This window comes from Passer domesticus, chromosome 14, assembly GCF_036417665.1.
Source record: "Passer domesticus isolate bPasDom1 chromosome 14, bPasDom1.hap1, whole genome shotgun sequence".
Taxonomy (NCBI): domain Eukaryota; kingdom Metazoa; phylum Chordata; class Aves; order Passeriformes; family Passeridae; genus Passer; species Passer domesticus.
In genome coordinates, this window is record NC_087487.1 from 2,256,782 (window position 1) to 2,282,025 (window position 25,244).

The 25,244-nt window shown below is 56.2% G+C and overlaps 1 protein-coding gene across 2 annotated transcripts; it reads right to left on the reverse strand.

The window, feature by feature from the left end:
* Positions 1 to 417: 417 nt before the first annotated feature.
* STRA6 (signaling receptor and transporter of retinol STRA6) lies at positions 418 to 24,143 on the reverse strand. 2 transcript variants are annotated; one of them, XM_064389178.1, is made up of 18 exons: positions 23,861 to 24,143; positions 19,192 to 19,332; positions 18,351 to 18,429; positions 17,175 to 17,260; positions 15,757 to 15,893; positions 14,512 to 14,678; positions 13,526 to 13,648; positions 12,111 to 12,178; positions 11,941 to 12,017; positions 10,978 to 11,039; positions 9,725 to 9,905; positions 7,583 to 7,658; positions 6,303 to 6,436; positions 5,165 to 5,282; positions 4,125 to 4,226; positions 3,060 to 3,223; positions 2,205 to 2,342; positions 418 to 1,371 (listed from the first exon to the last, which is right to left on the reverse strand). In XM_064389178.1, exons 2-18 carry the CDS (start codon positions 19,311 to 19,313, stop codon positions 1,154 to 1,156), a joined length of 2,052 nt encoding a protein of 683 aa, XP_064245248.1. In that variant the 5' UTR covers positions 19,314 to 19,332; positions 23,861 to 24,143; the 3' UTR covers positions 418 to 1,153. The 2 variants fall into 2 exon arrangements, with proteins under 2 accessions (XP_064245248.1, XP_064245249.1); XM_064389179.1 differs by having other exon boundaries at positions 419 to 1,332; positions 23,861 to 24,140.
* Between the last annotated feature and the right edge of the window lie 1,101 nt (positions 24,144 to 25,244).

Here is a 25,244-nt window from a genome sequence, read left to right on the forward strand (position 1 = left end):
TGGGAGGGAATCCTGGGAAAAGGGAGGGGTGTTCCCAAGGAAACCCCAAAGCACGGGAATCACCCCCGGTGTCCCCAAACCGTCCTGAGAGTACTGGGAACATTCCAGAAGGAGGGAATGTGGTCCCTGGGATCCTGCAGAGAGCAGCTCTGGCCAACCCCAAAGGAAATCCAGGATGATCTGGCAGTTCCGTGGGCTGAGAATTCCCAAGGGAATCTTGGGGTGTTTGGGATCCACCAGGATCCTGCTCATTCCAGCCCAAAAAGGCAGGAATGCCGGGATTTAAGAGCAGGAAGAGGTGATCCAGCACCACCTCATTCCCATCCCGCTGGTGTTTTCTCCCCAGAATTCCCCATTCCCATTCCCACCCTTCCCAAAGCTGTGGGAGTGGTTTTCCCATAAAACCGCCCTAAAGCGGGATCACGGATCGGATCCTGACGTTCCCAGCTGGAGCAGAACCCCGAAATCTCTGCTGGACGAGGTCATCCCAACCGTTCCCTGGATTCGGGGCTGGGATGGTCCCAAATCCCGCTGGAAGTGGGAACATCCAAAGAAAACTGCACATCCCGGGAGTAGGAACGAGGTATCTGTTTATTCTCCTTCCCCTGCGCTTCCCAGGGAGGCTTTCCACGGATCCCAGCCCTGGAAAACCCCGGGATCACCACAAAACCGGGAATGGAAGAGGACGGGGAGCAGCGCGGGATTTGATCCTTCAAAAATCAGGGGAAAAAAATGTCCCAGGAGTGGATGCGGAGCCCAAATGGAGCTGGGATCGGGAAGGGAGAAGCCGGGAATGGGAATTTTCTCCCACGTGGAGCTCCCAGGGTAATTCCTGGTGGTTGAGAATTCCTTTGGCCAGCTGGGGATCCCTCCCAGCTCCTCTCCCCGTTCCCTGGGAATTGTCCCGTGCTGGAAAAGCTGCTGAGAACCGGGCTGGTTGCAGGAGCGAATCCCAAAATATTTTCGGGATCTGGGAACGTTTTCCTTGGCTCGGCTCCATCCAGGCTGGAGGTGTCACCTCCGGACCTTGGGAGTGGCTTGATGTGGATTTAGGGATAAACCCTCAGAGTGAGTCCAAAGGCTGGGAAAGGGCGAGGGAAGCATCCAGAATTTGGGGATGGAAGATGGAAGACGGGATGGGATTCCCGGGAATTCAGGGCCTGGGAACGCCGAGCTGGGCGCCGTTGGCCGCGGGATCGGCCAGCGCGGTTTTTCGGGAAGCGGTCAGCGAGGGGTTGTGCAGGAGCGTGTAGGCCACCCACCAGCGCGCCCGGATCCGCCGGATCCGCGCTCTCCCCGGAGCCGGCTGCTTGGGATGCATCAGCTGGAGGCCTGGAAGGAGACGGGAGCAGCAGGGAGAGGATTCAGGGCCTGGAAAAGCACCAGGAGAGCGGGAGAGGGTTGGGATGAGGTGCAGAGGGGTGGATTCCTGCTGGGAAAGGGGAGGTTGGGAGGGAATTCCTGCCTGGGATGGAATTCCCAGAGGAGATGTGGCTGATCCTGGATGCCCAAAGTGCCCAAGGAAAGGTTGGACAGGGTTTGGAGAAGGTTGGGATAGTGGGAGGTGTCCCTGGACGGGCTTTAAAGGCCTTTCAACCCAAAGCATTCCAGGATTCCCAGACTCCAGCCCCAGCCCCATTTCCCTGGAGCCACCAAGATCCCACCACACCCCAGAGAGCCCCATCCCATCCCTGGGGTGGGATCAGCCCTTGATGGATGGATGATGGATGGATGGATGATGGATGATGGATGGATGATGGATGATGGATGGATGGATGGATGGATGGATGGATGGATGGATGGATGATGGATGGATGGATGGATGGATGGATGATGGATGGATGGATGGATGGATGGATGGATGGATGGATGGATGATGGATGGATGATGGATGGATGGATGGATGATGGATGGATGGATGGATGGATGGATGGATGATGGATGGATGATGGATGGATGGATGGATGGATGGATGATGGATGGATGGATGGATGGATGATGGATGGATGGATGGATGGATGATGGATGATGGATGATGGATGGATGGATGGATGATGGATGATGGATGATGGATGGATGATGGATGGATGGATGGAGGGATTCATGGATGGATGATGGATGTGTCCCCACACCAGCCATAGGTGCCACCCAGAGGTCACCACCGTGTCCCTTCCCCCCAGTCCCCCTGTGTCCCCAGGTCTCACCTTCCTCCAGCTGGGTGTCCCGGGGCGGTGCCGGCGGCTCCGGCCGGCCGGGCTGGAGCAGCAGGAAGCAGAAGGCCTTCAGCAGCGGGTGGCACTGGCTGACCTCCACCTTCAGGTAGTGGCAGTAGGTGCGGTACCCTGCGGGGACACCGCGCCCTCGTTGGGGACCGCATTCCCTATTCCCACCCCGGAGCCCAGGGACAGATCCAGCTCTGGTCTCCACGCTCCCACAGTCCCGGCAGGAAAAGCAGGGACCAGCCTGAGGTCCCCTCCCCTTTATCCTAGGAGATGAGGTGAAGCCCCAAAGTTCATCCCACATTTTTGGGGATAAATATATAGGACCCAGCTGGCACCACCTGCTCCAGGTTTTCCATTCCTAATGTTCTGAAGCCATCCTCAATCCCAGCAGGAAAACAGAGGAAGGCCCGAGGTCCCCCAAGCTCCCCTGAGGTCCCCTCTCCTTTATCCCGAGACATGAGGTAACTGCTGGTGGAACCCCAAAGGTCATCCCCTGTTTTTTGGGATCAAAGAGCAGGACCAAGCCGGAACTGGGAGAAGCCACCTGCTGCCATCGTCCCATTTCCAAGCCACCCTCAATCCCACAGGAAAAACGGGGAAAGCCTGAGGTCCTTTCTTCTTTATCCCAGGACACAAGGTGACCACTGGTGAAGCTCCAAGGTCACCACTCTTTTTTTTGGGATAAAAAGCAGGAATCAGGAGAAGCCACCTGCTCCAGGTGTCCCACTCCCAACGTTTGGGGCCACCCTCAATCCCAGCAGCTCCGGGCCCCCATCCCAACGCCCACTGGTGGGACAAGGACCCCGCTGGTGGCACGGTGACCTCTTGCCATCCCACCTGGGTCGAAGGTCTCCACGCCGCGGTGCATCAGGCTGATGTCCATCCGGCAGAAGTGGACGGCGTTGTAGAGGCCGGAGATGACCACGCGCCACACTGCGGCCATGACGCCCACCAGGACGTTGATAGGGAAGAGCAGGAAGGTGACGATGTACAGCGCGCGCCTGCAGGGCACACAGAGCCACGGGATGGCCCTTCCCGGGAAAACTCCGGCCACCCCACACCGCCCGGCCCTGTCTGCATCCGGCCAGGTGGCTCCATCCCGCTGGGACGAGCCAACGCCACCCCAGGCTCCTGGAGAACCATCAGGAGCTCCTTGTCTCCTCGGAGAGTGAGGAACCATCCAAAATGTGGGGTTGGGATTTTGGGATGGAGGCCACCAGCTCCAGGAGAGCCTCGCTGGCCTGCCAGGAGGACACATGGGTCCGTCTGTCACCCCGGTCTTGGGTGGTGGCACCATCCCTGAGTGAGGGACAGCTGCCGTGGTTTGGGATGGACACCGGGAGAGCCTCTGTGCCCTGCCAGGGGGTGGCACAGGACACTTGGGTCCTTCTGTCACCGTGGTCTCAGGTGATGTCACCACCTGAGTGAGGGACATGTGCTGGTGGCCTGGGATGGAAACCAGCTCCAGGAGAATGTCGCTGTCACACCAGGGGATGCTCAGCTCCCTCTGTCACCCCGGTCTGGTGGTGGCACCATCCCTGAGTGAGGGACATCTGCTGGTGGTTTGGGATGGACACCGGCTCCAGGAGAGCATCACTGCCACACCGGGAGGACACCTGGGTCCCTCTGTCACCTTGCTCACAGGTGGTGACGCCATCCCTGAGTGAGGGACATCTGCCAGCGGTGACCAACCCCACCCGGCCAATCCTGAGGGATCTGGGCTTGCCCAGCCTTGGAAACGGGGTCAGTGGAGCAGGGCCAGCCTCGCCGGTGCCACCCCACCAAAACCCAGGCCAGAACATCTGGAGAAACCTCCTGGGAGCCTGGAATTCCTGCCAAACCCCTCTGGGGACAATGGGGGACACCTGGGCACAATGGGGGACGATGGCGGTGTCCCTGTACCTGTTGGTGATCTCCTTCTGCAGGGAATGCTGCTCCAGGAACTGGAAATGGGCCAGGAGATGCTGCAGGAGCACGGCCACCACCAGGGTCAGCCAGAAGGGCCTGGAAGGACACGGGGAATGTCCCAAAACTCCGGGAATGTCCCAAAACACTGCCTTGGGTAGGAACCTCCAGTGGTGGTGGAAAAATCCCAAATGGAGCATCCCAAACCCATCCAGGGCCATTCCTTGGGGTTTCCAGCCCTTCCCAAGGGCTCACTACATATTCCAGATGATCCCAAAGACTGGGATGGACATTGGGAATGTCCCAAAAGACTGCAAATGTCCCAAGGCACCACCCAGGCAGCAGAAACCTCCAGCGGTGTTGGAAAAATGCCAAATGGAACATCCCAAACCCATCCAGAGCCATTCCTTGGGGTTTCCAGCCCTTCCCAAGGGCTCATCACATGTTCCAGATGATCCCAAAGACTGGGATGGACATTGGGAATGTCCCAAAAGACTGCAAATGTCCCAAGGCACCACCCAGGCAGCAGAAACCTCCAGCGGTGTTGGAAAAACCCCAGATGGAATATCCCAAACCCATCCAGGGCCATTCCTTGGGGTTTCCAGCCCTTGCCTGCTCACCGCATGTTCCAGATGATCCTGAAGAGCAGGATGGACACTGGGAATGCCCCAAAACACTGGGGGTGTCCCAAGGCACCAGGAATGTCCCAAAATACCACCAAGGGCAGAAGCTTCCAGTGGTGTTGGAAAAACCCCAAACAGAAGATCCCAAACCCATCCAGGATGATTCCTTGGGGTTTCCAGCCCTTCCCTGCTCACCACATATTCCAGATGATCCCAAAGAGCAGGAGGGACACTGGGAATGCCCCAAAACACTGAGAATGTCCCAAATCAACAGGAATGTCCCAAAAGACCGTGATTGTCCCAAGGCACCACCCAGGCAGCAGAAACCTCCAGCGGTGTTGGAAAAACCCCAGATGGAACATCCCACACCCATCCAGGACCATTCCTTGGGGTTTCCAGCCCTTCCCAGCTCACCACATGTTCTGGATGATCCCGAAGAGCGGGGAGCTGGTGCCGAGCTGGAGTGGGATCACCACCAGGAAGGTGAAGGCCACGAAGCAGAGGAAGAAAATCACCTGCTGGATCAGGAGACCTGGAATGGGAACACGGAGCGGGAATCCGGGATGGAAAAATGGCTCTCATTCCCCAAATCCTTGCGTGGGGCTTTCCCGACATCCCATAAAAACCCCAAACTAGTCCCCAAAACCAGGTCTGCATTCCCAAGGGATTGTCCCCACAATTCCTGGGGCTGGAATGAAGATTTTCCCTCTTTTTGGGGTTCCCCACCCCATTCCCAGGATGATCCAGATTGAGATGGGGATGAGGAACCCCCAGAATGTGCTAAGGACAAGAGGCTTCCAGAGCTTTTCCCACCCAAAGATTTGGGATTGAGCCAAACCCACTTCTTCCTCTTTGAATTCCCAACCCAATTTTTCCCATTTTTCCCATTTTTCCAATTATTTTTCCATTTTTTCCCAATTCCCAACCAGCCGGTGTTGCCCAAATCCGCCAGATTCCATTTGAGGAAAGGGGGCTAAAAACCCTCCTGGAATTGGGGCAAAACCAGGGAATTGCTGCTTAATCCATAAGAAAATTGGGATCCTCACCCCATGATCCCAAAATTCCGTTCTCCAGGCATCATACCACTTCTTACTCCTCTCTGAATTCCCTACCCAATTTTTCTGATTTTTTTTTGCAATTATTCCCATTATTTTTCCAGTTTTTCCCAATTCCCAACCATTCAGTGTTCCCCAAAACCCACAAGATCCCATTTGAGGAAAGCGGGCTAAAAACTCTCTTGGAAAAAGGGCAAAAATAGGGAATTGTCACTTAATCCTAACGAAAATCAGGATCCCCCATCCCGTGATCCCAAAATTCCATCACCCAGCCATCATCTCACCCTTTCTTCCTCTTTGAATTCCCAACCCAATTATTCCCATTATTTTTTCCAGTTTTTCCCAGTTCCCAACCATCGGTGTTCCAAAAACCTGCCAGATTCCATTTGAGGAAAGAGGGCTAAAAACCCCCCTGAAAATGGGGTGAAAATGGGGAATCGCTGCTGAATCCTTAGGAAAATTGGGATCCCCACGTCGTGATCCCAAAATCCCGTTACCCAGGCAGGCGAAGGCCGCCTGGAAGCTGGAGAAGGCCATCCAGCAGACCAGGGATTCCCGGGAAGGCCGCAGGATGTGGGCCTTGGAAAACACGTCCAGCACGGCGCCCTGGTACAGCGCCCGCAGGTTGGACCTGGGTGGGAAACGGCGCGGATTGATCCCGGCCCGGGACCGGGACATCGGGAATGGGGACGGGGACATCGGGAATGGGGCAGAGACATTGGGAATGGGGGTGGAGACATCGGGAATGGGGGCGGGGACAACGGGAATGGGGGCGGGGATATTGGGAATGGGGCAGAGACATTGGGAATGGGGACGGGGATATCGGGAATGGGGGCAGGGACATTGGGAATGGGATGGGGACATCGGGAATGGGGGCGGAGACATTGGGAATGGGGACGGGGATATCGGGAATGGGGGCGGGGATATCGGGAATGGGGGTGGAGACATTGGGAATGGGGACGGGGACATCGGGAATGGGGATGGGGATATCGGGAATGGGGATGGGGGCATCGGGAATGGGGATATTGGGAATAGGAACATCAGGAATGGGGATGGGAATATTGGGAATGGGAATGGAAATATCGGAATTAGGATAGGAGCATTGTGAAAGGGGATGGGGATATGGGGATGGGAACATTGGGAATGAAGATGGGAATATTGGAAATGGGGCCAGGGACATTGGGAATGGGGATGGGGATATCAGGAATAGAGATGGGGACATCGGGAGTGGGGGCAGGGATATCAGGAATGGGAACATAGGGAATAGGGACAGGGATATTGGGAATGGGGATGGGGACACTGGGAATGAGAACACTGGGAATGGAGACAGGAATATTGGGACTGGGACCAGGGACATTGGGAATGGGAATATTGGGAATGGGGCTGGGAATATCGGGAATGGGGATGGGAATATCAGGATTGAAGCTGAGAATATTGGGAATGGGCATGAGGACATTGGGAATGGAGCTGAGAACATCGGGAATGGGAACAGGGATATCGGGAATGGCAACATTGGGAATGAGGATGGGAACACTGGAAATGGGGGAAGGAATATCAGGAATGGGGCAGGGAATATTGGGAATGGGGATGGGGACATTGGGAATAGGGCTGTGGACATCAGGAATATGAACATTGGGAATGGGGACAGGGACATCAGGAATGGGAAAACTGTGAATGGGGCCAGGAACATCAGGAATGGGGCTGGGGATATCGGGAATGGGAACCTCGGGAATGGGAATCTCAGGACTGGGAATGCCGGGAGCGGGGCCGGCCCCACCTGTGCATGCCCAGGCTCCGGAGCAGCATGGCGCAGGTGAGCAGGCAGCACAGCACCAGCGAGCAGATGTAGCACACTGCGGAAAAACGGGAAAAATTCTGGAATTGGGGTTGGGAATAACGCTGGAGCGGGGTTCTGCTGGGAATTGCACCTCAGGGATGGAGACCTTGGGATTGTCAGCGTGCCTCAGTTTCCTCTTTTGTCACTCACTCCTTCAGCTCCCAAGGGGGGATGGAGGGGAGAGAGCGAGGGAAAAGGGGAAGGGAAACCCAGGAAAATCCTTGGAGAGACCTGGGATAGGCAGGGCTGGGCTGGGCTGGGGGTCTTGGGAAAGAGGGAGGAGGGAAAAAATAGGATGAAAGAGGCTTGGGGATCCAGGAAAAACCCCAGAAATCCTCCCTGGAGCTGGTGGGATCCCAAGGAAGGAGGGGAACATCCCTGCTATTCCCTGATCCCCGGAATTCCCTGATCCCTGAAATTCCTTTATTGAAAATCCCTCATCCCTGAAATTCCTTTATCCCTGGAATACCCTCACCCCTACTATCCCTTCATCCTTATTCCCTCATCCCTGAAATTCCCTGACCCCTGCTATTCCCTGATCCCTGGAATTCCCTGATTCCTGGAACTCCCTCATCCCTGCTATTCCTTCTTCCCTGCTCTTCCCGCATCCCCCATCCAAGGATTTCCACTCTCCAGGGATCCAGGCCCATCTGTTCGCTTCCAGCACGTTTCCAGGCCTGCAGCATCTGCCGGCTCTTCCCTCCAGCTCTTCCCTCCGGCTCTTCCCAACGGCTTTTCCCGGAGTCTCTTCCCGCCTTGGCACGCGCCAGCCTGGCACAGCCCCATCCCTGCCAGCTGCTCCCGAAATCCCTCTGGAATCCACCCAATCCCTGCCGCCTACTCCCAAAATCCTCCCGGATTCTGCCCCATCCCATCCTCCCAAAATCCCCCTGGAATTTGCCCCATCCCATCCCCCCAAAATGCCCCCGGAATTTGCCCCATCCCATCCTCCAGGCAGGGAATCCTCCGCAGTCCCTCTGGAATCCTCCTTGTCCCATCATCCAGGCAGGGAATCTTCTGGAAATCCCTCTGGAATCTGCCCCATCCTGTCCTCTGGACCAGGAATCCTCTGGAAATGTCCCTGGAATCCTCCCAGTCCCATCCTCCAGGTGAGGAATCCTCCCAAAATCCCCTTGGAATCTGCCCCACCCCATCCTCCAGGTGAGGAATCCTCCCAAAATCCCTCTGGAATCCTCCCAATCCCATCCTCCAGACGAGGAATCCTCCCAAAATCCCCCTGGAATCTACCACATCCCATTCTTCCAAAATCCCCCTCATCCCATCCTCTGGGAAGGAATCCTACCAAAATCCCCCTGGAATTTTCCCCATCCCATCCTCCCAAAATCCCCCTGAAATTTGTCCCATCCAATCATCCAAGGCAGGAATCATTGGGAAATCCCTCTCGAATCCCCTCTGGAGCATTGCTCCAGTTGGGGTCGGGATCAGGATTGGGATCAGGATCGGAATCGGGATCGGTATAGGGATTGGGATTGGGATCAGGACTGGGATTGGGATCAGGACTGGGATTGGGACTGGGATCAGTATTGGGATCAGGATTGGGATTGGGATCAAGACTGGGATTGGGATAAGGATCGGGATCAGGACTGGGATTGGGATCAGGATCGGTATCGGGATCAGGATTGGGTTCGGGACTGGGATTGGAATCGGGATTGGGATTGGGATCAGGACTGGGATTGGGATCAGGACTGGTATCGGGATCAGGATTGGGTTCGGGACTGGGATTGGAATCGGGATTGGGATTGGGATCAGGACTGGGATTGGGATCAGGACTGGGATCGGGACTGGGATCAGTATTGGGATCAGGATCAAGACTGGGATTGGGATAAGGATCGGGATCAGGACTGGGATTGGGATCAGAACTGGGATCGGGATTAGGATCAGGATCAGGATTGGGATCAGGATCGGAATCAGGATTGGAATCAGGACTGGGGTTGGAATCGGGATCAGGACTGGGATTGGGATCAGGATCGGGACTGGGATTGGGATCGGGATCGAGATCAGGATCTGGATCGAGACTGGGATCGGGATCGGGACCGGGCTGGGGCTGGGGCCGGTCTGCACCTTCCAGCGCCCACAGGAAGTGGCGCGCCGTGCGCAGCTCCTGCTCCAGGTCCCCGGGCGCGGCCGCGCCCTGCGAGGGCACCAGCCCGAACTGCACCAGCAGCACCACCACGTCCTTGGTCATTCCCGCCCGGACAATGCGCAGCGGGGGCACCACGGCCACCAGCAGCAGCACGGCCACCTGCGGGGACACAGGGCCACCTCAGCTCCGGCACGGATCCCTCCGCATTTCGGGATTTATGGATTTGCGGCTGAGATCCTGCAGGATTCACAGCTCAAATCCCACGGGATTTCATGATTTATGGCTGGATCTCGCAGGATTTCAGGATTTGTGGCTTGGATCCCATGGGATTTTGGGATTTACAGCTTGGATCCTGCAGGATTTAGGGATGTACGGCTTGGATCCCACAGGATTTGGGGATTTACAGCTTGGATCCTGCAGGATTCACAGCTCAAATCCCACAGGATTTCATGATTTATGGCTGGATCTCGCAGGGTTTCAGGGTTTATGACTTGGATCCCATGGGATTTTGGGATTTAGAGCTTGGACCCTGCAGGATTCACAGCTCAAATCCTATGGGATTTCATGATTTATGGCTGGATCTCGCAGGGTTTCAGGCTTGAATCCCGTGGGATTTATAGCTCAGATCCCACAGGATTTTGGGATTTACGGCTCGGATCCCGTGGGATTTCAGGATTTACAGCTTGGATCCCGCAGGATTTAGGAATTCACAGTTTGGATCACGCGGGATTTAGGGATTTACGGCATGGATCCCACAGGATTTTGGGATTTACAGCTTGGATCCCGCAGGATTCACAGCTCACGGGATTTCGTGATTTATTGTGGGATCCCGCAGGATTTCAGGATTTATGGTGTGGATCCTGCAGCATTTATGGCTCGGATCCCAGAGGATTTTGGGATTTATGGCTCAGATCCCATGGGATTTAGAAATTTATGGCTTGGATCCTGTGGGATTTACGGCGCGATTCCCTCAGGATTTTGGGATTTACAGCTTGGATCCTACGGGATTTATGGATTTACGGCACGGATCCCATGGGATTTAGGGATTTATGGCCCAGATCCCATGGGATCTAAGGCTCAGATCCCATGAGATTTAGGGATTTACAGCATGGATCCTGTGGGATTCAGGGATTTACAGCTTGGATCCCATGGGATTTAGGGATTTACGGGAGCATGGAATTCTGGAAGGAATTTTAACACCGGGATCCTCTGGGAATGTCCCTGGTGTCACCTGGTAGACGGCGACGACGGCCACGGTGACAGACACCACCAGCTTCAGCGGGATCCGGAATCCTGGAGGGAAAATTGGGAATTTGGGGTGTGAGCAGGATCAGGGTGCACCCAGCAAAGGGAACACCCTGTGGAATGGGATTTCCACAGGGAATTCCTGCTGGGATGAACAGTCGGGAATGGATGGGGCTCCATCCTGCTTTTCCATGGAAATTTGGGATATTCCCTGCCCCCTCCATGGATGGAAAGAGCCTGGCTCCGCATTCCCAGGATTTCCCCTCCTCGGTGCAGGACAATTCCCTTGCATGGCTTTATGGGGCTTCCATGAGGATCCCATCATTCCCAGGACCCCTTTTCCATGGATTTATGGGGCCACCATGGGGTTTCCATCACTCCCAGGACCCCTTTTCCAAGGGCTTATAGGTTCTCCACAAGGATCCCATCACTACCACGGATTTATGGGGCCTCCATGAGGATCCCATCTTTCCCAGGACCCCTTTTCCATGGAAACGGGCCTCCATGGGGTTCCCATCATTCCCAGGACTCTTTCCCATGGATTTTTGGGGTCTCCATGAGGATCCCACCACTGCCAGGACACCTTCTCCATGGATTTATGGGACCTCCATGGTGTTCACATAACTCTCAGGACCCCTTTTCCATGGATTTATGGGGTCTCCAGGAGGATCTCATCATTCCCAGAACCCTTTTCCATGGATTTACGGTATCTCCATGTGTTTCCCATAATTCCATGGATTCATGGGGCCTCCATGGGATTCCCACCATTCCCATCACTCCCAGGACCCCTTTTCCATGGATTTGTGAATCCCTGCCCCAAGCACGGCTGGATTTGGGCTCCAACCCAGGCCAGGCTGGACAGGGCTTGGAGCAACCCGGGATTTTGGGAATGGCCTGGCTGATCCATAAATCCCAATCCCTGATCCCACGGGATTTTCCAGGTGCCCACCTTCCTCGGGAATGTAGATGTAGGAGAGCAGGTAGGAGCGGATCCGGGAGCTGAGGCTCTCCTCGATCTTGACGGAGCTGCGGGAAGTGGGAGAGGGTGACATTCCCGACCTTTGGGAATGAGGTTTGCCAGGAATGGGATTTGTCGGGAATGGGAATTTCCATCCTTACCTCCCCTTCCGGCCCCGCTTGGACAGCACGGCCTTGAGGTACTTCCTGCAATAGCTTTTCCCGGAAATCTGGGAATAACGGGTGGATTTAGGGTGGCAGAGCTGCCTTGGCCACCCCCTCATCCCAGGCATATCCCGATGGGAATTCCCGACCCCGAGCCAGCATACGGAATGTGCGGTGTTGGTATGGAAAAGTGGGAATAAAGTGGGATTTTGTTCCCAAACCCCTCTGGGATCCCTCGTTCCCTCCCTGTCAGGGTCACCTCAGGCCTTTCCCGCTTTTCCCTCCTCCCTGCTCAACAAAGCCCCAAGCTCCGGGGATTATCCGGGAAAACGAGGAGAGCCCGGAGCCGGCCTGAACGGAGCCATTGATCCGGGAGCCTCTTGTGTAAGGGATTTATCCCGGAGGAATTTCCCAACCCCGCTGCTGGTGCAGGGACAGCAACGGAGAACCCACAGCAGGGGGAGGGGAACACGTGGAGATCCTGATCCCGATCCCAAACCCAGTCCCGGGATAGCAATGGAGAACCCCAGCGCCAATGCCAGGAGGGGAACGCATGGAGATCCCAATCCCGATCCCAATCCCAAACCAAGTCCCGGGATAGTAACAGAGGACCCCCAACAGCAGAGCTGGGAGGGGAATGCACAGAGATCCTAATCCCAATCCAGAGCCCAATCCCAATCCTGGTCCTAATCCCAATCCTGATCCCAAACAGGCTCTCAATCCTGATCCTGATCCCAACCAGGCTCTCAATCCTGATCCTGATCCCAATCCTGATCCTAATTCCAATCCCACTCCCGTGGGCCAATCCTGAGGTCCCAAATTCCTGAGTTCCCAATTTCCCATGTCCATATTTACGGGCTGTCCCTGTTCTGGAGGCTGCACAGCAGCAGTGCCAGGTACCAATCCCAACCCCAATCCCAATCCTGATCCTCGTCCTAATCCAAATCCAGAGTTCCCGAATTCCCAAATCCCCATGTCTGTACCCAGGGCTCAGGGATGTCCCCGCTGCGGAGGCTGCGCAATCCCAATTCCGATCCCAATCCTCATCCCGATCCTGATCCTGATCCCAACCCCTATCCCAATCCCAATCCCAGTTCCAGTCCCGATCCCGACCCCGAGTTCCCGTGTCCGTACCCGCGGCTCGGGGCTGTCCCCGCTGCGGAGGCTGCGCAGGAGCAGCGCCGGGTACCAATCTCAAGCCTGATCCTGATCCTGATCCCAATCCCAATCCCAATCCTGATCCTGATCCTGATTCCAATCCTGAACCCAATCCTGATCCCGATCCCGAATCCAATCCCAATCCCAACCCCGATCCCAATCCCAATCCTGATCCCAATCCCAATCCCAATCCCAGTCCCAATCCCAATCCCAGTCCCAACCCCGATTCCGATCCCGAGTTCCCGTGTCCGTACCCGCGGCCCGGGGCTGTCCCCGCTGCGGAGGCTGCGCAGGAGCAGCGCCGGGTACCAGAGGCTGAGCAGGGACAGGGACAGCAGCACGGGGACATGGGACAGCAGCGAGTACAGCCGGTGGATCTGCGCGGGACAGGGACACGGGGTCACTGCCACCACCCGGGGACACTGCCACCACCCTGGGCCACTGCCACCATTCTGGGGACAGCACTACTGCCCTGGGGCCACTGCCACCCCACTGGGGACACCACGTCACCACTACCATCCTGGGGACACCACCCTCAGGGACACAGGGTCACTGCCACCAGCCCAGCCAGGGGCACTGCAGGGACACACTGGGAGCTGGCCAGGGAACCCCTCAGGGCCACTCTGGGAGGTGACAACACCTCAGGGCCACCCCAGGACGCCACCTCCACTTTGGGCCACCTCCGCTGTCCTTTTCCTGGCCTCGGGGCCACCCCAGCAGGTGACAAGGGAGCCACAACTCCTCAGTGCCACCGCAGCAAGCTGTGACACCTCAGAGTCACTCAAGGGGGTGACAAGGGAGCCACAACCCCTTGGGGCCACCACAGGAGGTGACAAGGGAGCCATGACCCCTCAGTGCCACCCCAGCAAGCCGTGCCACCTCAGGGCCACGCCAGGAGGTGACAAGGAAGCCACAACCCTTCAGGGACACCCCTGGAGGTGACAAAGGAGCTGTGCAAGCTGTGCCACCTCAGGGCCACCCCAGGAGGTGACAAGGGAGCCATGACACCTCAGGGACACCCCTGGAGGTGACAAGGGACCCCCACCGCCTCAGTGCCACCCCAGCAAGCCGTGCCACCTCAGGGCCACCCCAGGGTCACCCCAGGAGGTGACAAGGGAGCCCCACCCCTCAGTGCCACCCCAGCAAGCTGTGCCACCTCAGGGCCACCCCAGGAGGTGACAAGGGAGCCCCACCCCATCAGTGCCAGCGCAGCAGGCCGTGCCACGTCGGTGCCACCCACCTTGGGCGCCAGGGGACACTGGGCGCGGTGCCAGGCGTGCGCCCCGCAGTGTCCCCAGGCCAGCAGGGTCCCCGCGGCGTAGCCCAGGCGGTGGCGGGGGCCGGCGCAGGCCAGCAGGGGCGAGTACAGCGCGGGGACGTAGAGCAGCGCCAGAACCTTCCAGAACTCTGCACGGCACAGCGCCACCGCAGCGCGACACCGGGTCACCGGGGGGTGACAGTCCAGTCCCCTCCGGGACACTGACACTGCCCTGGGACACTGCCCTGGGGACACTGCCACTGCCCCGGGGACACTGTCCCACCCTGGGACACTGCCACCACCCTGGGACACCACCCTGGGGGCACTGCCACAGCCCTGGGGACACTGCCCTGGGGACACTGCCCTGGGGACACTGCCACCACCCTGGTGACACGGGGTCACTGCCACCAGCCCAGCCAGCCCTTCCCAGGTGAGGATTTGGAAATTCTGGGCCCTTCCAAGAGTGGGGATTTAGGAATCCAAGCCCCTCCCAGGTGGGATCTGGGAGCCCCGAGCTCTTCCCAGGTGGGGATTTAGGAATTATAAACCCTTCCCAGGGTGGGGATTTTGGGAATTCCAAGCCCTTCCCAGGTGGGGATTTTGGGAATTCTGAGTCCTTTCCATGGAGGGGATTTTGGGAATTCTGAGCCCTACCTAGAAATGGGATTGGGAATTCTGAGCCCTTTGCAGGGTGGGGATTTTGGGAATTCTGAGCCCTTCCCAGAGTGCAGAATTTAGGATTTCTGAGCCCTTCCCAGGGATGCGATTTGGGTATTCCAAGCCCTTTCCATGGATGGGATTTGGGAATTCTGAGCCCTTCCCATGGATGTGATTTGGGAGCCCCAAGCCCTTCCCAGGTGGGATTTGGGAGCCCCAAGCCTTTCCCATCTGGAATTTTGGAACTCTGAGCCCTTCCCAGGTGGGGATTTGGGAATTCTGGGCCCTTCTGAGAGTGGAGATTTTGGGAATTCCGAGCCCTTCCCAGGGATGTGATTTGGGAATCCGAGCCCTTCCCAGGTGGGGATTTTGGGAATTCCGAGCCCTTCCCAGGGATGTGATTTGGGAATCCGAGCCCTTCCCAGGTGGGGATTTTGGGAATTCCGAGCCCTTCCCAGGTGGGATTTGGGAGCCCCGAGCCCTTCCCAGGTGGGATTTGGGAGCCCCGAGCCCTTCCCAGGTGGGATTTGGGAGCCCCGAGCCCTTCCCAGGCTGTGGCCCGTGTCTCACCACGCGTGGCGGGTGTCCCCGCGCGTGTCCCCGGCAGCGGCTCGAGCAGCAGCAGGCGGCAGAGCTCGGAGCAGAGCAGCGCCAGCACGGCCGCGGCCACCGCGCGGTGCCCGTCCTGCTCCAGCAGGTTCCCGGGGCTGCAACGGCCCCGCCGCAGTGACCCTCCGTCCTGGGAGCTCGGGAATGCCCGCTCCCTCCCTGGGAGCTCGGGAATGCCCGCTCCCTCCCTGGGAGCTCGGGAATGCCCGCTCCCTCCCTGGGAGCTCGGGAATGCCCGCTCCCTCCCTGGGAGCTCGGGAATGCCCGCTCCCTCCCAGCCATGTCAGGAATTCCCGCTCCTTCCCTGGGACTTTGGGATTTTGGGATTTCCCGCTCCTTCCCAGGCATGTCAGGAATTCCTGCTTCTTCCCAGGGACCGTGGGATTTTGGGAATTCCCGCTCCTTCCCAGGGACCTTGGGAATGCCCGCTCCTTCCCAGGGGCTTTGGGATTTTGGGATTTCCCACTCCTTCCCAGGGACTTTGGGAATTCCCATTCCTTCCCAGGCATGTCGGGAATTTCTGCTCCTTCCCAGGGACTTTGGGATTTCCCACTCCTTCCCAGGGATGTCAGGAGTTCCCACTCCTTCCTGGGACCTTGGGAATGCCCGCTCCTTCCCTGGGAGCTTGGGAATTCCTGCGCCTCCCCAGGGATTTTGGGAATGCCCGCTCCCTCCCTGGGATGTCGGGAATTCCCACTCCTTCCTAGGGATTTTGGGAATGCCCGCTCCTTCCCAGGGACCTTGGGATTTTGGGATTGCCCACTCCTTCCCAGGGGTTTTGGGAATTCCTGCTCCTTCCCAGGGACCTTGGGAATGCCCACTCCTTCCCTGGGAATTCGGGAATTCCCACTCCTTCCCAGGGACTTTGGGATGTCGGGAATTCCCGCTCCTTCCCAGGGAGGGGATTTTGGGAATTCCAAGCCCTTTCTAAGGAAGGACCAGCAGGGTTTGGGAATTCAGAGTAATTTCCAGCAAGGGATTTTGGGGAATTCCTGTCCTGCTCCTTCCCAGGGAGGTACTATGGGAATTCCTGATCCTTCCCAGGGATTTTGGGAATTCCTGCTCCTTCCCAGGGATGTCAGGAATGCCCACTCCTTCCCAGGGATGGGATCAGCAGGGTTTGGGAATTCCGAGCCCTTTCCATGGAGGTGATTTGGGGAATTCTGAGCCCTTTAAAAGGATGGGATTTGGGAATTCCAAGTCATTTCCAGGAAGGAGATTTTGGGAATTCCAGGTCCTCTCCAAGGATGGGAGTTTCAGATTTCCAAGGACTTTCCAGGGTGGGGATTTGGCAATTCTGAGTCCTTTACAGGGAGGAGATTTTGGGAATTCCGAGCCCTTCCCAGGGAGGGATCAGTGGAATTTTGGGAATTCCGTACCTGAGCAATCCCGGGACGCCGTTCCAGCAGTTCAGGTGGAGCCGGCGGCGCTTGACCAGGAAGGACAAGACCAGGATCACGGCCAGCTGGAACGGGACGGAAATCCATGGAAAAGGGTCCTGGAGGGCTGGGAACCCCCGGGAGACCCCATAAATCCATGGGAAAGGGTTCTGGGAATAGTGGGAATGATGGGATCCTCATGGAGGACCCATAAATCCATGGAAAAGTGATCCTAGGAATGATGGGAACCCCACGGAGACCCCATAAATCCATGGAAAAGAGACCTGGGAATGATGGGAACCCCATGGAGGTTCCATAAATCCATAGAAAAGGGTTCTGGAAATCATGGAAATTATGGGAACCCCATGGAAACCCCATAAATTCATGGAAAAAGGACTTGGGAGTGATGGGAACCCCATGGAAACCCCATAAATTCATGGAAAAGAGACCTGGGAATGATGGGATCCTCATGGAAACCCCATAAATCCATGGAAAAGTGATCTGGGACTGGTGGGAATGGTGGGAATGATGAGATCCTCATGGAGGACCGATAAATCCATGGAAAAGTGATCCTAGGAATGATGGGAATGATGGGAACCCCATGGAAATCCCATAAACCCATGGAAAAGAGACCTGGGAATGATGGGATCCTCACACAAACCCCATAAATCCATGGAAAAGGGTTCTGGGAATGATGGGAGTGATGGGAACCCCACGGAGACCCCATAAATCCATGGAAAAGGGTTCTGGGAATGATGGGATCCTCATGGAAACCCCATAAATCCATGGGAAAGGTTTCTGGGAGTGGTGGGAATGACGGGAACCCCACGGAGACCCCACAAATCCATGGAAAAGAGACCCGGGAATGGTGGGAATTATGGGATCCCCATGGAGGTCCCATAAATCCATGGAAAAGGGTTCTAGAAATCGTGGAAATTGTGGGAATCCCATGAAAACCCCATAAATCCATGGAAAACAGACCCGGGAATGATTTGGGAGGAATTTTGGAGTTTGTATCCCACAGGGAAGTGAAATCCTGGGAATCCGGGAATTCTGGGGTGGTTTAGGCGGGAAAACCCCTCCAAGATGAAAGGGAATGGAACGCGGGGATGTGGGATTGGGGTTTTTTTCCAGGAATTTTGGGATGGGGATGGGAATTTTGGGGCGGATACTCACGGAAATGGGAGCCATGATGGTGTGGTACAGCTGGGGGGAGATCGTGGGGTGGCATTCCGGGATGGCGTCGGGAAGAAGGCTGGAAAAATGGGAAAAATCCCAGATTTGGGTGGGTCTGACCCTAAAAGGGCCAGGAAAAATGGGAAAAATCCCAGATTTTGATGGGGATAAATCTGGGAATGACACGGCTGGCCCCAAAAATTCCACGGCTAAAAAGCCAGGAATAAATCTGGGAATGACCAAAATTTCCAGGATTTTAGAGGGTCCAAACTGTGGGAAGGGACACTTGAGGACATTTTGAGGACATTTTGGGAATATTTTGGGGGCACTTTTGGGGACAGTTTTGGGGATTTTGTGGTGACACTTTTGGGGACATTTCGGGGAACATTTTGGGGACATTTTCGGGACACGTTTGAGGATCTTTTGGGGACAATTTTGGGTCCCTTTTAGGACATTTTTAGGGACAGTTTGGGGCCACTTTTGGGGACATTTTGAGGAAATTTTGGGGCCACTTTGGGGACCTTTTGGAGACACTTTTGGGGACATTTTGGGGACGTTTTGGGGACATTTTCAGGACACGTTTGTAGACCTTTTGGGGACAATTTTGGGGAAAATTTTGGGCCCCTTTTAGGACATTTTGGGGCCACTTTTGGGACACTTTTAGGGCATTTTGGGGACATTTTGGGGACATTTTTAGGGACATTTTGGGGACTTTCGGGGGACAGTTTTGGAGACCTTTTTCGGACATTTTGGGGACATTTTGGCGGCACATTTTGGGATGTTTTGGGACATTTTGGGGCCACTTTTGGGGCCATTTTGGGGCCATTTTGGGGCCACTCACTCATCGTGGGGCGCGGGCTCCGTGGATTCGTAGATGTACCAGTCGGATCCCAAATCCTCATCCAGGAAAATTCCCGGCTCCAGGGGGGAATCCCGAAATCCCGCGGAGCCGTTGGGGGCCATGGCCGCCCCTCCCCCGCAGCTGGAAAAGCGGGAAAAATCCCGGGAAAGTGGGAAAAATTGTGGGAAAGAGGGAAAAATGATGGGAAAGTGGGAAAAATTGTGGGAAAAACAATGAGAAAGTGGGAAAAACACTGGGAAAAGTGGGAAAAATTATGGGAAAGAGGGAAAAATGATGGGAAAGTGGGAAAAAATTGTGGGAAAATGCTGAGAAAGTGGGAAAAACACTGGGAAAAGTGGGAAAAATGCAGAGAGAAGTGGGATGGGGGTTGGAAAAGTGGGAGGGGGCTGGAAAATGGGAAAAAACTGGGAAATGTGGGGGAAATGATGAGAAAAGTGGGGAAAAGGCTGGGAAAAGCAGGAAAAACTCCAGGAAAAGAGGGATGGGGGCTGGAAAAGTGGGAAAAACACAGTGGAAAGTGGGGAAAAAATGTGGGGGAAAGTAGAAAAAATGCCAGGAAAAGTGCCGGGAAAAGAGGGATGGGGGCTGGAAAAGGGGGAGGGGACGGGGAAAGTGGGAAAAACTCCGGGAAAAATGGGGAAAATGCTAGGAAAAGAGGGAAAAATACAGGGAAAAGAGGGAAGAATACAGGGAAAAGAGGGATGGGGGCTGGAAAGGTGGGAAAGAAGCTGGGAAAAGGAGGAAAAACGCCAGGAAAAGTGGGATGAGGGCTGGAAAAGTGGGAAAGGGATGGGGAAAATCGCCGGGAAAAGTGGGGAAAACACCGGGAGAAGCGGCTCTGATCCCAATTCCCAGCGGAATTCCCGCTGTTCCCGGAGCGGGGCCGCTCCCAGGGCCGATCCCGCCTTTGTTTGGGTTTTCCTGGGAATTCTCGGCGCTGGAAAAGCGGCGCGAAGGTCGCGGGGCGGGGGGGGAGGGGCAGCGGCGCTGTCCCCGAAGTGCCACCAGCGGCATCCCGGGAATTCCGGGAGCACTTTGGGGCCGGGACCACCCCAGCGTCCCTAAATGCCACCTGAGGGGTTTGGGGACACCCCGGGGCTTGGGGACACCCCGGGGATGTCCCAATGTCCCCAGGGCCGGGAGGGGACAGCGGGAGCAGCCCCGGGGACACTGCAGGGTTTGAGGGCACGGCTCGGGATGTCCCCGATGTCCCCAAGGGAGAGCGGCCTCAGGGACACCCCGGGGCTTGGGGACACCCCGGAGCAGGTCTGGGATGGCTCCAAGTGTCCCCAGGGGACAGCAGGAGCAGCTCCATGGTCACCCTTGGGGACACCCCAGGGCTTGGGGACACCCCGCGGACAGGTCTGGGATGTCCCCAGTGTCCCCAGGCTGTGAGGGGACAGCTGGGGCTGGCTCTGCTCCAGCGCTGGAATTCCCCCGGGATTGGGATCGGGATCGGGATCAGGACTGGGGCTGGAATTGGGATTGGGATCGTTACAGATCCAAGAGACCCCCGCAGCTGCCCCCAGCAGTGGCACTGTCACCGACTGTCACCGACTGGCACCGACTGTCACCCCTGGCACGGCGGCCCCGGCAGATTTTCCTGGGATTCCCCCCATGCCCCCATGGAAAATGTGGGATTTGTGCCTCCATTCCCAAAAATCCACCGGGAATCAGAGCCCGCCCCCTCCACGGTCCTTGTCAGGGTGATCCCAAATCCCAAAACCCAATCCCAGATCCCATCCCAAATCCCAAACCCCATTCCAAACCCCCATCTCAAATTCCATCCCAAAACCCATCCCAAATCCCAGTTTGGGATCCCACTGATCTCAAATCCCACCCAAAATCCAGTCCGGGTTTGGGAGCTGGGAATGGGCTTTGGGATTTTGGGAATGGGGTTTGGGTTTTGGGAATGGGCTTTGGGTTTGGGATTTTGGGAATGGGGTTTGGGATTTGGGAAATTGGGAATGGGCTTTGGGATTTGGGAATGGCGTTTGTGTTTGGGATTTTGGGAATGGAGTTTGGGTTTTGGGAATGGGCTTTGGGTTTGGGATTTTGGGAATAGGGTATGGGATTTGGGATTTTGGGAATGGGGTTTGGGATTTGGGAATGGCATTTGGGATTTGGGAAATTGGGAATGGGCTTTGGGATTTGGGAATGGCGTTTGTGTTTGGGATTTTGGGAATGGAGTTTGGGTTTTGGGAATGGGCTTTGGGTTTGGGATTTTGGGAATAGGGTATGGGATTTGGGATTTTGGGAATGGGGTTTGGGATTTGGGAATGGCATTTGGGATTTGGGATTTTGGGAATGGAGTTTGGGATTTGGGATTTTGGGAATGGGGTTTGGAAGTTCCCAATTTTTTCAGCCTCCCAGGAGTCAGGGAACAGTCCATTCCCGATTTCCAGGACAGGGAAGGCTCATTCCCGATTTTCCAGGAAGGCTCATTCCCGATTTTCAGTGAACAGTCCATTCCCCATTATCTGGGAACGCTCATTCCCGGCTCCTTCCCGATTTTCCACCTCTGGAGCGCCCCAGGAATTGTCCCCCCATGGAATTGGATCCCTCAGCTCCTTCCTGACTCCCGAAATCCCAAAAAAGAGAGGCGGGAACTCCAAATCCCAGCGGGATCCGCATTCCTGGCCCGGCCCTTCCCAGCTCCCGCGTTTTCCTTGGAATCCGATCCCGCCGCTCCTCCCGCGGCCTTGGAGCGCTCCGGGAAACTGCCGCCCCTCCCCCACCCCCTGCTCCCGGGAATTCCGGGATCCGGGATAAAACCGGGAATGGGATCCAGGAGGGAATTCCCAGAATAAAACCGGGAATGGGAAAGGGATTCAGGAGAGAATTCCCAGAATAAAACCAGGAATGGGATCCAGGAGAAAATTCCCAGAATAAAACTGGGAATGGGATGCAGGAGGGAATTCCCAAAATAAAACCGGGAATGGGATCCAGGAGGGAATTCCCAGAAGAAAAGGGGGAATGGAAAAGGGATCCAGGAGGGAATTCCCAAATCCCAATCCTGTTTTTAGTCCACATGATCCGAATTTCATTCCAGGGTTTTCCAGGGAATTCTTGGGCTGAGGGGTTGGGATCATCAGGATTGCCCTTAATTCCCAATCCTGATCCCTGCAAATCCTAAACATGGATTTAGGATTGGATCCCACTCCAGCACTGCCCCCAAGAGACCCCAAACTTGGTGATCCGGCCCCAAAACGATCCCCAAAAAGCTGTGGGAACGAAGGGACGAAGCTCCTGAACACCCAAAGCCTCTCCCAGGATTTTTTTGGGAAAAGCCTCTGGAAAAGCAGCCCCGGAGCTCTCCAAACCCCGCAAACATCCCAGAGATTCCCAAGGGATTCCGGAACAATCCCAAGGGATTGAGGAGCTTTTTCCCAACCCCATTCCTGAGCCCACCCCAAAATCCCCACGGTTCCCCCATTCCCAAAATCCTGGGAGAGTTGGGACCTTCTCCAGCTCTTCCCAGACCCATTCCCAACCCCATTCCCATTCCCAATCCCATTCCTGTTCTCCTTGATCCCACCCCAAAATTCCCCCCAAATCCCTGCAGTTCCCCCATTCCCAGAACCCCGGGATCTCCTCCAGCTCTTCCCAATCCCATTCCAGACCCCATTCCCAATCCTATTCCTGGTTCTCCTTGTTCCCATCCCAAAATTCCCCCAAAATTCCCCCAGTTCCCCCTTCCCAGAATCCCGGGAGCTGCTCCAGCTCTTCCCAATCCTATTCCCAACCCCATTCCCAACCCCATTCCTGATCCCAACCCCATTCCCAATCCTATTCCTGGTTCTCCTTGGTCCCATCCCAAAATTCTCCCAAAATTCCCCCAGTTCCCCCATTCCCAGAATCCCAAATCCTGATCCTGGGATTTTTGCAGCCCCCAGGGAAAGGGAAACTGGGGGTGAAATTCCTGCTGGGGGACGGAATTTGGGATTTTTTTGGGATTTTCCTGACCCTGGAATGCCAGAACCTCCAGGGAAGAGAAAACCGGGATGAAAGCGCTGCTGGGGGGCAGAATTTGGGAGTTTTGGGATTTTCCTGATCCTGGGATTCTGCAGCCCCCACGAAAAAGAAAACCGGGAATTAAACCCCTGCTGGGGGCAGAATTTGGGATTTTTTTGGGGATTTCTCTGATCCTGGAATGACACAGCCCCCAAGAAAAGGGAACCCGGGGGTTAAACCCCTGCTGGGGGATCGGAATTTGGGATTTTTGGGAATTCCCACACACCCATGGCAGGATTTGGGACCTCTGGGGGTTAAATCCCTGCTGGGGGGGTGGAATTTGGGATTTTTGGGGGATTTTTGGGAATTCCGGCACCCCCAGGGCAGGATTTGGGACCTCTGGGGGTTAAATCCCTGCTGGGGGGGTGGAATTTGGGATTTTTGGGGGATTTTTGGGAATTCCGGCACCCCCAGGGCAGGATTTGGGACCTCTGGGGGTTAAATCCCTGCTGGGGGACCGGAATTTGGGATTTTGGGGATTTTTGAGGGATTTTTGGGAATTCCCGCACCCCCCCGGGCAGGATTCGATCCCAAATTCCCCCCCTGGAATCCTCAGCCGAGCCGGGAGAGGAAACAACCCCAACCCCACAGAAAGGGGAGGGGAAAGAGGGCAAAACCCCAAATCCAGGTTTACCTTCTCCTCCTTTCCTTCTTCCCCTCCTTCCGGCCGCGCCCGCGACTCCCGCGGCGAGCCGGGCTTTGCTAAGCTCGGTCTAAAGGCCGGCCCGGCCCGGCCATGCAGCCCGGGAGGCTCCGGGCGCTTTGGGATTTCGGGAAAACTTTGGGATCTTTATGCCCTCCATGGAGCCTTGGCCGGGGGCCACGCGCGGGGCTTTGGGGATTTAAACCCGGCCCAGCGGGGCTCGGGGCCGGGCTCGGGGCAGGGGGCGGCTCCCGGCTTTTCCCGGGATTTGGGATTTGCTGGGATGGACGGCCAGGGTCGGGAATGGGATGGGAGCTCCGGGATGAGCAGCGGCGGGAGCGGAGCGCGGTCCCTGCCCCGAATCCCGCAAATTTCTTGGGGTTTTGGGGGGATTTGGGGCTAAACCTCCTTGGGATGGAGGGGAAGGCAGGGATTGGGGTGATCCCATAGGGATTGGGATGATCCCACAGGGATTGGGGTGATCCCATAGGGATTGGGAGGATCCCACAGGGATTGGGAGGATCCCACAGGGATTGGGGTGATCCCACAGGGATTGGGATGAGCCCACAGGGATTGGGGTGATCCCACAGGGATTGGGAGGATCCCACAGGGATTGGGAGGATCCCACAGGGATTGGGGTGATCCCACAGGGATTGGGGTGATCCCACAGGGATTGGGATGGGAACATCCCTCGTTCCCACTGGGACCAAATCCAGGGGAAGCTGAGCCCCAGCCTTTCCCCTAAATCCCACAAATTTATTGGGGATTTCTGGGAATTTGGGGCTAAACCCCCTTGGGATGGAGGGGGAAGGCAGGGATTGGGGTGATCCCACAGGGATTGGGGTGATCCCACAGGGACTGGGATGATCCCACAGGGACTGGGATGGGAACATCCCTCGTTCCCACTGGGATCAAATCCAGGGGGAGCTGATCCCAATCCTTTCCCCTAAATTGCGGGGTTTTATTGGGGTTTTTTTGGGAATTTGGGGCTAAACCCCCTTGCGATGGAGGGGGAAGGCAGGGATTGGGATGATCCCACAGGGATTGGGATGTGCAAAACTGAGCCCGATCCTTTCCCGAGATCCCGAGGTTTTATTGGGATTTGTTGGGAATTTTGGGAAAAACTTCCTTGGGATGGAGGGGGAAGGGCAGGGGGAGCTGATCCCGATCCTTTCCCCTAAATCCCGGGGGTTTATTGGGGTTTTTTTGGGAATTTGGGGCTAAACCCCCCTGGGGTGGAGGGGGAAGGCAGGGATTGGGATGATCCCATAGGGATTGGGGTGGGCAAAGCTGAGCCCGATCCTTTCCCCTAAATCCCACAAATTTATTGGGGTTTTCTGGCAATTTAGGGCCAAATCTCCTTGGGATGGAGGGG